Source organism: Pristis pectinata, chromosome 7, assembly GCF_009764475.1.
Source record: "Pristis pectinata isolate sPriPec2 chromosome 7, sPriPec2.1.pri, whole genome shotgun sequence".
Classification (NCBI taxonomy): domain Eukaryota; kingdom Metazoa; phylum Chordata; class Chondrichthyes; order Rhinopristiformes; family Pristidae; genus Pristis; species Pristis pectinata.
This window is the reverse complement of record NC_067411.1, coordinates 10,418,513-10,432,256: the sequence shown is the minus strand read 5'-3', so window position 1 is coordinate 10,432,256 and position 13,744 is coordinate 10,418,513. Positions and strand designations below refer to the sequence as shown.

The 13,744-nt window shown below is 45.5% G+C and overlaps 1 protein-coding gene across 2 annotated transcripts in view; it reads right to left on the bottom strand.

Annotated features, from left to right (window-relative positions):
* galntl6 (polypeptide N-acetylgalactosaminyltransferase like 6) overlaps positions 1-13,744 on the bottom strand; it is a 1,051,879-nt gene that overhangs the window by 611,076 nt on the left and 427,059 nt on the right. Inside the window, exon 2 of one of the 2 annotated variants that reach the window (XM_052019321.1) lies at positions 7,278-7,386. In XM_052019321.1, the coding sequence (XP_051875281.1) occupies positions 7,278-7,386 (109 nt within the window). Of the gene's footprint in view, positions 1-7,277; positions 7,391-13,744 lie in introns of both variants that reach the window. The other variant, XM_052019322.1, reaches the window with a different exon arrangement.

Below are 13,744 nucleotides of genomic sequence, written 5' to 3'. Positions count from 1 at the left end.
TAGAGTATTTTGCACTACTTTCATTATATGAGATGCAGTAACATCCCAGTAATGGTTGGAAATCTGGATAATTGTAGAGGCAGAGAAACCTCAGAAAATCATAATCACAGGGGACGCTTTACTGAGCAAATTACTGGAGCTCTGGGCTGATCAGTTTCTGGGTTCTGATCGAATCTATTCTCGGGTCTTACTGAAAGGAATGACAGGTTTTCTTCTATATAAAGTATGTTAAGATTAGGCATATCTTAGTTGTAGCTTAGAAGATTGAGAGAGGATAATTAAAACAAATACATATATCCTGTGGGATCTGAATTGGGTGGATGTGAAGTGAATGCTTCCTCTTGCAGAAACGGTAGAACTAGGAACTTTAAAAATAAGGGGTCTCTCATTTAAAACAGAAATGGGGCGAATTGCCTTTTTAACTCTGAGAGGATTATGAATCTTTGGAACTTTCTTCCTCAAATCTATGTTCTATGTTCCTATGTTCCATGTTCTATGTCACGTTCTGCTTATTTCATTCTTAGATGGAAAGCTTGACTCTCACCTATCTTTTGGCAGGAGATCGGAGTGTGCTGATTAGCAGTAAGAAACTTAAGGAAGTCTTTAGCCTGTCACCAGCCTTCGAAAGCCTCTTCTCTGCCTCCCTCCCAAAATTTGGGACCATCCCACTTTGTGAGGACTTTTTTATTCATGTTTCGTGATCAGGGAGTCACTGGCAGGGCCAGCATCTTTCAACCATCTCCAATAATGAAATTAGCCATGTAAGTAGACACTGAAGCGTTAGTAAAACATTTCAATTTTGGCAGAATGAATAGTTGAAAGTGGAGAAGGTTTCAGCACCTTTGGTTTTATGTTTCCAACATTGGTACAATGCTCCATTCCATTGTTTTATAAATCAGTTCGTAACTCCAACTGCTCTGATCCCTGTGACAATCTTCCTGCAGACACAAGAAATTCTGCAGATGCTGGAATCTGGAGCAATACACAAAAAGTGCTGGAGGAACTCAGCAGGTCAGGCAGCACCTATGGAGGGAAATAAACGGTCGACGTTTCGGGACAACACCCTTCATCAGGACTGGAAAGGAAGAGGGCAGAAGCCAGAATAAGGTGGTGGGGGGAGGGGGAGGAGCATACACAGGCAGGGGACAGGTGAGTTCAGGTGAGGGGGGAAGGGGAGAAGATGTAATAAGCTGAGAGGTGATAGGTAGAAGAGGCTAAGGGCTGAAGAAGAAGGAATCTAGTAGGAGAGGGCAGTGGACCATGGAATAAAGGCTGGTGGAGTGGAGGAGAGGAGATGGGCAGGTCATCAAGGCAGGGGAAGGGAGCCATAGGAATAAAGGAAGACAAAGGAGTTGAGGGGGAGGGATGGGAGAAAAAGGAGTGGGGTAACCGGAAGTTAGAGAAATCGATGTTGAAGCCATTAGGTTGGAGACACCCAAGGCGGAATATGAGGAGTTGTTCCTCCAACCTACATCTGGCCTCAATATTGCAGTAGAGGAGGCCGTGGATAGACATGTCAGTATGGGAGTGGGATGTGGAATTGAAGTCGGTGGCCACCGGGAGGTCCTGGCTGTTGTGGTGGATGGAGCGAGGTGCTCGACGAAGCAGTCACCCAATCTGCGTCGGGTCTCACTGATGTACAGGAGGCCACAACAGGAGCACCGGATGCAATAAATGACCCCCTCAGGCTCACAGGTGAAGCACTGCCTCACCTGGAAGGATTGTTTGGGACCCCAAATGGTGGTGAGGGAGGAGGTGTAGGGCCAGGTGTAGCACTTGGTGCGGTTGCAGGGATAAGTGCTGGGGGGTTATGGTGGGGAGGGACGAGTGGACAAGGGAGTTGCAAGAGAGTGGTCCCTTCGGAAAGAGGAGAAGGGGTGTGAGGGGAAGATGTGCCTAGTAGTGGGATCCCGTTGGAGGTAGTGGAAGTTGCGAAGAATGATGCGTTGGATGTGGAGGCTTGTGGGGTGGTCGGTGAGGACAAGGGGAACCCTGTCCCTGTTACGTCAGGGCGGGGGGCAGGGGGTCAGGGCAGACATGCGGGAAGTGGAGGTGATACCAGTAAGGGCAGCATTGATGGTGATGGAAGGGAAACCCCAGTTACTGAAAATGGAGGACATCTCTAATGTCCTAGAATGGAAAGCTTCATCACGGGGTCAGATGCAGTGGAGGCAGAGGAACTGGGAGAAGGGGATGTCATCTTTGTAAGCGACTGGGTGGGAAGAGGTGTAGTCGAGGTAACTGTGGGAGTCAGTGGGTTTGTAGAAGGTGTTTGTGATTAATCTGTCTCCGGAGATGGAGACAGAGAGATCCAGAAAGCAGGGAGAGGTGTCGGAGATGGACCAGGTGAATATGAGGGCAGGGTGGAGGTTGGAGGCAAAGTTGATAAAATTGACGAGCTCAGCACGGGTGCAGGAAGCAGCCCCAATGCAGTCGTCAATGTAGCAGAGAAAGAGTTGGGGGGCATTACCGGTGTAGGCTTGGAACATGGACTGTTCAACTTCCTGACGAAAAGATAGGCATAGCTGGGGCCCATGAGAGTGCCCATGGCTACACCATTAGTTTGGAGAAAGTGGGAGGAGCCAAAGGAGGAGTGGTTGAGGGTGAGAACTAGTTCTACCAGACGGAGGAGAGTGGTGGTGGAGGGGAACTGGTTGGGTCTGTTGTTGAGTAAGAAGTGAGAGCCTTGAGGCCTTCCTGATGGGGGATGGAAGTGTACAGGGACTCGACGTCTATGGGGAAAATGAAGCAGTCAGTGTCGGGGAACTGGAAGTTGTTGAAATGATGGAGAGCAGGCAAATTGTCACGGAAATAGGTAGAAAGGGACTGAACCGAGGGGGACAAAATGGAGTCAAGATGTAAGTTCAGCGGGGCAGGAGCAGCCAGAAACAAGGGGACTACCAGGGCAGCTGGGTTTGTGAATCTTGGGTAGGAGGTAGAAACGGACAGTGTGGGGTAGAGGAACCAAGAGGTTGGAGGCTGTAGAGGGGGGTCTCCAGAGGCGATGAGGTCAATCTTCCTGGAAACCTTTTCCATCTGTTGATTATCTGCCTGCTTAATCAAATACTATCCAACTCACTGCTACCATCGGGCAGGAGGTACAGAAGCCTGAAGTCCCACACCTCCAGGTTCAGGAACATCTACTTTCCCACAACCATCAGTTTCTTGAACTGACCTGCACCACCCTAACCCTACCTCAGCCACAGAACACTTTGGACCACCTCCTGCACTATCATGCACTTGTCTCTGAATTGTGTTTTTATTTTGCACTAATGTCTTGTTTTGCAGTCTTTTTCTTCACTGTCTTGTGTCATTTATGTATAATTTATGCTTTGTGTGTTGTCTGTACCTATGTGCCTGTGATGCTGCTGCAAGCATATTTTTTATTGTATCTTTACCTCACCATACTTCTACATGACAATAAACTCTACTTGACTTGACCTAACATCTCTCCTCTGTGCTCTCTTTTCTTTTGAGCATCTTAAGCTTTGTCCCATTATAGACCTCTGCAAGCCACTTTAACAGTGATCTCCTTCGAAGCCTGGTCTGTAAGCTGATTAAATTATTCTGCAGAACTCATCCATCTGCAACTGGGAATCTCTCTCGCTGCTCCAATCAGCAACTGAAATGTTGCAAATTTAATGTAATGAAGGTTTTTGCACTGATGTTCAAATCATTAGGAGTCTTTGCTTTTTCACTGTCATGTGTGTAGTAAGTCTTAGATCAGTAACTTCAAACCTCCTTGATACAGAGCTCTCAACAGAACAAATAACATGCCTTATCTCAACTGAAACTTCTTTACTTGCAGTATACTTACCTGCCAAGGCTTATTGACACCAACTCCCTGCCCACAAAGACAAGGGCAGCTGATGCATGCAAACACCACCACATGCACTTCCCCTCCAATTAGCACACTGTCCTGACATGGAAATATAGAGTGATAGAGCACTACAGCACAGAAGCAAGCCCTTCGGCCCATCTAGTCCATGCTGACCCGATCTTCTGCCTAGTCCCATCTACCTACACCCAGACCATATCCCTCCAAACCCCTCCCCATCCATGTACCTATCCAAACTTCTCTTAAATGTTACAATTGAACCCGCATCCACCACTTCCACTGGCAGCTCGTTCCACACTCGCACCACCCTGAGTGAAGAAGTTTCCCTCAGATTGCCTTTAAATACTTCACCTTTGACGCTAAACCTATGTCCTCTAGTTCTAGTTTCACTCAGCCTGAGGGGAAAAAGCCTGCATGCATTCACCCTATCGATACCCCTCATAATTTTGTATACCTCTATAAGATCTCCCCTCATTCTCCTGTGCTCCAGGGAATAAAGTCCTAACTTATTCAATGTTTCACTATAACTCAGGTCCTCAAGTCCCAGCAACATCCGTGTAAATTTTCTCTGCACTCTTTCATGCTTATTGAGAACTTTCCTGTACGTCAGTGACCAGAACTGCACGCAATACTCTAACGTTGTTCTCACCAATATCTTGCACAGCTTCAACATAACATCCCAACTCCTATACTCAATGCCCTGACTTATGAAGGCCAAGTGCCAAAAGCTCTCTTTACGACCCCATCTACCTGTGACACCGCTTTCAAGGAACTACAGATCTGTATTCCCAGGTCCCTTTGTTCTACCGCACACCTCAGTGCCCTACCATTCACTGTGTAAGTCTTACCCTGGTTAGTCCTCCCAAAGTGCATCACCTCACACCTGTCTGCATTAAATTCCATCTGCCATTTTTCAGCCCGTTTTCCTAGCTGGTCATATATCGCCAGTTCTTCATTGTTATTGGGTCCTGGGACTCCTTCCCTCACAACACTGTAGGAGAACCTTCACCAGAAGGATCACAGTGATTTGAGAAGGCAGATTAAGGACAATTAGGGATGTATAATAAATTCTGGTCTATCCAGAAACTGGCCATGTCCTATTGGTGAATAAAAAAGTCAAATGCAAAGGAGAATGAGCTCATCTTCTCTAATCCATATATTGATGCAAGTCCCAGGTTACTTCAGTTGAGGATACACTTGGTTCTGACTGATTTGAACTTCAAGGCAGCAAACAAAATCATAATTGTGCTTTCATTTGCAGTGCTAAAGGAAGAACTGTAATGTTGGAGGTGCCATCCTGGTTACAGACAAGGTTTAACCTGGGGCTCGTTTCTCCTTCCAGCTTGTATTAGAAGAAAAGTAGCTGGGATTGGAAGAGCAAGGGGAAATTCTCTAGTGCTCTGAGAAGCACGAGCCTTTCAACCAACACCATCCAACAATGCTGCACAACTGTCCAGTGCTGAATGCCAGCCGTGCCTTCCTGTTCAACGAGCTTGCTGCAGAACTCAACTCAATCATTTGGAATAAACAAAACTGGCGGAAATGAGGAAGGTTTCTTCCCTTGGAGGGGAGTGGAACTCTGGAATTCTCTGCCCCTGAGGGTGGTGGAGGCTGGATACTTAGATATATTTGAGGTGGAGACAGATAAATATTTAAAAGATCAAGGAGTTAAGGTTAAGGGGAACTGGCACAGAGAGAGTTGGGGCCAGCGTAGATCATCCATGATCATGTTGAGAGGCAGGGCAGGCTTGAGGAGCTTGGTGGTCAACTCCTGCTCCTATTTTCTTGTGTTCTTGTGACAATGGGATAAGGATGATAAAGTGATACAGTTGCCTCACAACTCCAGTGACCATAGTTCTATCTTGACCTCTCGTGCTGAGTTTGCACATTCTCTCTGGCTTTCCTTCCATGTCTTATGAGGATAGGTTGAGTGAGCTGGGGCTTTTCTCTTTGGAGAGAAGAAGGATGAGAGGTGACTTGGTAGAGGTGTACAAGATGATAAGAGGCATAGATCGAGTGGATAGTCAGAGACTTTTTCCCAGGGCAACAATGGCTAACACGAGGGGACATAATTTTAAGGTGATTGGAGGAAGGCATAAGGGGGATGTCAGGGGTAAGTTTTTTACACAGAGAGTGGTGGGTGTGTGGAACGCACTGCCGGCAGAGGTTGTGGGGGCAGATACATTAGGGACATTTAAGAGACTCTTAGATAGACACATGAATGATAGAAAAATAGGGGGCTATGTGGGATGGAAGGGTTAGATAGATGTTAGAGCAGGATAAAATATCAGCACAACATTGTGGGCAGAAGGGCCTGTACTGTGCTGTAGTGTTCTATGTTCTATATCCCAAAGATAGGTTAATTGGACACTGCAAATTGCACCTAGTGTGTAGGTAAATGGTAGAATCTGTGGGGAGTTGAGAGAAATGTGGGAGGAATAAATTACAGGAAAAATTAATGGGGAACAACATGGACTCCTGCAATACTTGGGAGTACTGTGTATAGTTTTGGTCACCCTGTTGTAGGAAAGATGTTATTAAACTAGAAAAATTGCAGAAAAGATTCACCAGGAAGTTGCCTGGACTTGAGGGCCTGAGTTACAAGCAGATGTTCCACAGACTAGGACTTTATTCTCTGGAACATAGGAGATTGAGGGGTAACCTGATATAGGTATACAAGATTATGAGGGGTGTAGATTTGAGTGAAAGCACGTAGTCTTTTCCCCAGGGAGGGGATGCCAAAAACAAGAGGGCATCGGTTTAAGATTAGAGGCGAGAGATTTAAAAGGGACATCAGGAGCAGCTCCTTCACACAAAGGGTGGTGCGTATTTGGAATGAGCTGACAGAAATAGTCGTTAAGGTGGGCACATTAGCAACATTTAAAAGCCATCTAGATACATACATGGATAGGAGAGGTTTAGGGGGCTATGGGCCAAATGCGGGCAGATGGGACTAGCTCGCTGGGCAACACAGTTGGCAAGGATGAGTTGGGCCAAAGGGCCTCTTTCCATGCTGTATGACTCAGTGGGGCAAAGGGCCTGTCTCTGTACTCTATGACTCCATGACCCTCATGGATTGTTGCAAGAACCCCATTTTCTTAAGGAAGGAAATCAGCCGTCCCTATCTGGCCTCCCTCACTTTCGACTCTATACCCATAAAAACGTGGCTGACCCTTAACTTCCTTCCGCAGTGATTGAGCAAGGCTCTCAGTTCAAGGATAACCAGTGACGGGAAGAAAGTCTTTCCTTGCCAGAAATGCCCAGAGCCTGTCAATGGACCAACATACGTGTCCAGAAGGAAGTTCCTTGGATCTGAAATGGACCTTAACTTATCGATAAACATTTGGAAAGGATCTCAAAATACGTGTCTTTTCTTAAGTGACTGACCTGTTTGAATTATGGAAAAAAGTGTCCTTGTAGTTCTTAACAAAGCCCATACCTGAACGCATCAGATCTTCCCGAATGCTCTGATAGTTGTGCCAGTCTATTCTCTTCAATCCATCTGGCCAGCCGTAGGAACGATCTTCATTCGGGACGAAGGGAAACCCCTGGAAAACACCATTGAGGTCATTCTGTTTATTTACATCGTTATATCATCTCACTTTCAACCAGATCAAACGCAAACTTAATTTCTACTGGAGTCTTGCGTTCATAACCATTGGTTCTGAGGCTAAATATCCACTGCCTCAGCTGACAAACATAGAGAATTCTGAGGTTATTCATCAGGACAAGCAGCATCCGTGGAGAGAGAAACAGGTAATGTTAGGTTCATGAGAAGATTCTGGTTCTGTCAGCACAGATGCTGCCTGTACTGTTTAATATCGCCAACATTTTCCATTTTTATTTCAGATTTCTGGCATCTGCAGGAGTTTTGTTGTTTCTCCGCTACCTCAGAAGTTCACATATTTGGAACTGTCCTTTAATCAGTTCAGTGGGAGTGACGGTTTGAGTGGAGCTCTCTATGGCCAAGAGAGTTGAGCCCTTAATCTATTCTGACCCTCCCAGTGTAGTACTGATGGGGTGATGCACCATCAGAGGAGCTGCCAGATGTTGAAGCAAGATCCAAGATCCTCACAGGCAATAAGCCAGATGCCTCATCTGTGTTAAGGAGGCTGAGGTGGAGATGATTGAGAGCTTCAAGTTCCGAGTGTAAATGTCACCAACAACTTGTCCTGGTCCATCCAATGTGGACACTATAGTCAAAAAAGCACACCAACCTCTGCTTCCTTAGAAGGTGAAGGAAATTCAGCATGTCCCCATTGACCCTCACCAATTTTTACAGATGCATCCTAGAAAGGATCCTATCCAGATGCATCACAGCTTGGTATGGCAACTGCTCTGCCCAAGACCACAAAAGATTTCAGAGAGTTGTGAACTCAGCCCAACCTATCATGCAAACCAGCCTCCCCTCCATTAACTCCATCTACGCTTCTTGCAGCCGACATAATCAAAGACCCCTCCCACAGCGGTCATTCTCTCTTCAGTCATCTCCCGTTGAGCAGAAGATACAAAAGCTTTAGTGCATGTACCACGATGCTCAAAGACAGCTTCTATCCCACTATCAGATTCTTGAATGGACCTCTTATACGCTAAAAGATGAAGTCTAGATCTCCCAATCTAGCTCATCATGGCCCTTGCACTTTATTTGTCTGCCTGCACTACACTTTCTCTGAAATGCAACACTATCTCTAGCATCTGCAGAATCTCTTGTGTCTCTTGCGATTCTGCATTCTGTTTTCTTTTTACTACCTCGATGTAATTATGAATGGAATGATCTGTCTGGATGGAACACAAACAAAAGCTTTTCACTGTATCTCGGTACATGTGATGATAATAAACCAATACCAATGCCAAAAGATAGAACATAGAACATAGAACACAGAACACTACAGCACAGTACAGGCCCTTCAGCCCACAATGTTGTGCCAACATTTTATCCTGCTCTAAGATCTATCTAACCCTTCCCTTCCACATAGCTCCCCATTTCTCTATCATTCATGTGTCTCTCTAAGAGTCTCTTAAATGTCCCTAATGTATCTGCCCCCACAACCTCTGCAGGCAGTGTGTTCCATGCACCCACCACTCTGTGTAAAAAACTTACCCCCTGACATTCCCCTTACACCTTCCTCCAATCACCTTAAAATTATGTCCCCTCGTGTTAGCCATTGTTGCCCTGGGAAAAAGTCTCTGACCAAAAGATCTCACAGCACTGAAGAAGAGTCGGGAAGTTCTCCCTGGTGCCCTGGTTGGTTTTCGTTCCTCTAATCAACATTACTAAAAGTGTTACCTGATCATTATTGCAATGCTGCCGGCGGGATCTTCCTGTGTGCAGATTGCCCACCCTCAGGCTTCCTACATTGCAACTCCAGCTGCCTTTCAAATCCACTTTGGTGGCTGCTTAGTGGTTTGAGGAAACATAAAGCTGTGAAATGAACTTTAATAAATGGCCTCATCAACTGCGTCAGAACCTACAGAAATGGAATGGAAGCAAATTATCCTCACCCCCAACGGACTGAGGATGTAAATGCAAAGATATATGCAAGCATTGGTATGTGCTTATGGCGCCAAGCCTAACCTCATTCACCCTTGCTGCTAATTCAACCACAGAGAAGTAGACTTTCCTTCATTCCAGTAACAACAACCTTCCACAACTGTGAACACTTCTCTCAAATTGCCCTCTGACTTTCTCTGCTCTGGTGAACTTAGTTTCTCTGGCTCAATTTATAGTCAGCCCCCGAGGGACACCAGCCCCTGCTGTGCTTTAATGCATTCAGTAGCCTTCTGAATTAGCATGTGTATTTCGCAGTGATGTCAAAGTGATAGTAGATGCATCCTGTCTCTCACGCATTCACACCCTTTGGTGTTGGCCACCTGTCCATTCCATGTTTTCATTAAAGAACTGGTTTCATTCTGGTTGAATGCTTACACCACTGTCAGGTCTTCCAATCTGGGCTTGTTATACATTTTACAGAGAAGATGGATAAGGGTCTGTTCATAAACAGAAGACTCGCTTGAATCCAAAGTTACTTTGCAGATGTCTTCAGGTCTCTCAGGGGTGGTTGGGGGGTGGGGGGGGGGGTGGGGGAGTCAGTGGTGTCGTGAAGCTTGTTACAAAACAATATGGGTTAGAAGTACTGTCCACCAAAAGAGGTGAAGAGAGAGTTCCTTACACAGAAGATTGTAAATCTTTGACGACATCTCCCTCTGAGTGCGTTGGAAGCTCAGTCAAGGTAGTGTAGTGGTTAGCGTAATGCTATTACAGCGCCAGAGACCCGGGTTCAATTCTGGCCGCTGTCTGTAAGGAGTTTGTACGTTCTCCCTGTGTCTGCGTGGGTTTCCTCCGGGTGCTCCGGTTTCCTCCCACATTCCAAAGACGTACAGGTTAGTAAGTTGTGGGCATGCTATGTTGGCGCCAGAAGCGTGGCGACACTTGCGGGTTGCCCCCAGAACACTCTACGCAAAAGATGCATTTCATTGCGTGTTTCGATGTACACGTGACTAATAAAGATATCTGATCTGATCTGATCATAGTCAGAGAGACATAAATTTATACAGCATGGAAACAGGCCCTTTGGCCCAAGTCATTCATGCCGACCAAGTTGCCTAACTGAGCTAGTCCCATCCATCTGCATTTGGCCCACATCCCTCTAAATCTTTCCTATCCTTTTACCTGTCCAAATGTCTTTTAAATGTCATAATTGTATCTGGTTCTACCACTTCCTCTGGCAGCTTGTTCCATATCAGCACCATCCTCTGTGTGAAAAAGTTTCCTCTCAGGATCCTTTAAAATCTTTCCCCTCTCACTTTAAACATATGCCATCTAGTTTTGGACTTCCTTATCCTTGGAAAAGCCTGTGGCTAATCAGCTTGTCTATGCCCCTCATGATTTTATCAACCTCCATAAGGTCACCTCTCAGTGTCCTACACTCAAGGGAAAAATGTCCAAGGGTATCCAGCCTATCTTTGTAACTCAAGCCCTCCAGTCCTGCACCCTTGCCAGTTTAATGACATCCTTCCTGTAGCAAGATGACCAGAACTGTATGTAGTACTCCAAATGTGACATTACCACGTCATGTCCAGCTGTAACATGATGTCCCAGCTCCTGTACTCAGTATCCTGACTGATGAAGGCCAGCGTGCCAAACACTTTCTTCACCACCCTGTCCACCTGTGTCACCACCTTCAAGGAACTATGTACCTGTACCCCTACGTCTCTCTGTTCTATAACACTCCCCAAGGTCCTACCATTTACTGTGTATCTCCTCAGGGTGCTACCATTTACTGTTATGACATTGTATTCAAGGCTGGGCTCAATAGAATGTTGGACACTCAGGAGATTAGAGATTATAAGGATGGAGCAGAAAACAGACAAGGAAGCGGTCTAGTCATAATCTTTCTGCAAGCTTAATAGGCCTTTTGGCTAACTCTTGCTTCAGATTTTTAAAGAGTCTGCTCGGCTTCAGTTTACTTTTAAACGTATAAGAGGCAGTGCACTCTTAAGGGCAAGACACTTAACAGTGTTGAAGAGCAGAGAGACCTTGGGGTGCAAGTCCATGACTCATTGAAAGTGGCTACACAGGTAGACGGTGGTTAAGAAAGCTTATGGAATGCTTGCATTTATTTATCAGGGTATTGAGTATAGAAGTCAAGGAGTTATGATGCACCTCTATAGAACTCTTGTTAGGCTGCATTTAGAGTATTGCGTGCAATTCTGGTCACCTCACTACAGGAAGGAAGTCGAGGCTTTCGAGAGGGTGCAGAGGAGGGTTACTAGGATGCTGCCTGGATTAGAGGGCATGTGCTATCAGGAGAGGCTGGACAAACTTGGGCTCTTTTCTCTGGAGCGGTGGAGGCTGACAGGTGATCTGTTGGAAGTGTATAAAATTATAAGGGGCGTAAATAGGGTGGACAAGCAATATCTTTTTCCAATTATTGAGCGATCCAGTACCAGAGGGCATGCACTTAAAGTGCGAGGGGGTAGGTTCAGAACAGATGTGAGGGGTATGTTTTTTACTGAGGGAGTGGTGGATACCTGCAATGCGTTGCCTGATAGGGTGGTGGAGGCAAGTTCATTGGGGGCTTTTAAGAGGGGCTTGGATGGGCACATGAATGAGAGGAAAATAGAGGGATATGTGCATTTTGTAGGTAGGAGGGAATAGCTATGTTGGCACAACATTGTGGGCTGAATGGCCTGTTCTGTGCTGTGTTCTATGTTTACTGATTTGAACTGAAGATTCTATTATATATCCTTCTATGATAGCTGGGCCCAGTAAGTGAATACTAAAAATAAGGCTGCACATTTGCAACCATGTTGAATAGATGATCTGTCCTAGATTCTTCCTGCGATCCCCACCAGTGAAGCCATTCTCCAGCCAATTCGATTTACTTCACATGTTATCCAGAAATACCTGAGAGAACTGGGTACGGCAAAGGCTGCAGGACCAATTAACATCTCAGGTCAGAATCAGAATCAGAATCAGATTTATTATCACTGACTTACATGACGTGAAATTTGTTGTTTTGCAACAGCAGTACAGCGCAGGGACATAAAATTACTGTAAGTTACAAAAATAAATAATAGTGCAAAAAAAAGTGTTCACGGACTGTTCAGAAATCTGATGGCAGAGGGGTAGAAGCTGTTCCTGAAACATTGAGTGTGAGTCTTCAGGCTCCTGTGCCTCCTCTCTGATGGTAGTAACAAGAAGTGGGCATGTCCTGAATGGTAAGGGACCTGAAGTGATGGATGCCGCCTTCTTGAGGCACTGCCTCTTGAAGATGTCCTTGATGGTGGGGAGGGTTGTGCACGTGAAGATCTGGCTGAGTCTACAACCCTCTGCAGCCTCTTGCGATCCAGTGCATTGGAGCCTCCATACCAGGCTGTGATGCAACCAGTCAGAATGTTCTCCACTGTACATCTGTGGAAATTTGTAAGAGTCTTTGGTGACATACCAAATCTCCTCAAACTCCGAACAAAGTAGAGCTGCTGGCGTGCCTTCTTCATGATAGCATCAATGTGTTGGAACCAGGATAGATCCTCCGATAGTGCTGAAGATGTATGTTCCAGAACGAGATGAATCTCCACTCAAACTGTTCCAGAACAGTTACAACACTGGGATCTAGCCAACAATATGGAAAATTGTTCAAGTACATCCTATTCATTAAAAGTAGGGCAAATCCAATCCAGCCAATTACCGTCAGTCGATTCCCAATCTTCAGCAAAGTGAGGGAAGCTGTCATGATCAGTGTTATCAAACAGCACTTCCCACCAAAATTCCTGCTCATTACTGCCCAGTTTGGATTTTGCTAGGACCACTCAGCTCCAGACACATGGGCTCAAGAGCTGAAGTCTGGAGGTATGAGATGAGATAGAAGGCACCTTTAGACTGAATATTTCATCAAGGTGCCCTGGTAAAACTGAAGTCAATGGGCATCACGGGGAAAATGAGCCAGTGACTGGAGTCATACTTCGCACAAGGGAAGGTAATTGTGGTTGTTAGGGGTCAATCATCTCAGCCCTTGGACATCACTGCAGGAATTCCTCAGGGCAGTGTCCAAGGAACAACCATTTTCAACTGCTTCATCAATAACCTTCCTTCCATCATAAGGTCAGAAGTGGGGATGTTCGCTTGCACAATGTTCAAACTATCTTGGACTATAGTTTTATCTCTCTCAATCTTGCATTGGTGTCATTATTTATTTTGTTGTTTATTTTGCACATATGTAAGTTATGTCGAATTTAATTCAAGTTTATGTTAACTTATGTCTGTCCTCATCTTGTAATGTACAGTGTTGCTGTTGCAAAAAGCTAATTTTCATGGCATTTATACCCTGGGTATGTATGCCTATGACAACAATCAACTTGAACTTGAATTCCATTTTGAATAATCAAAGACCTCACCCATCCAGG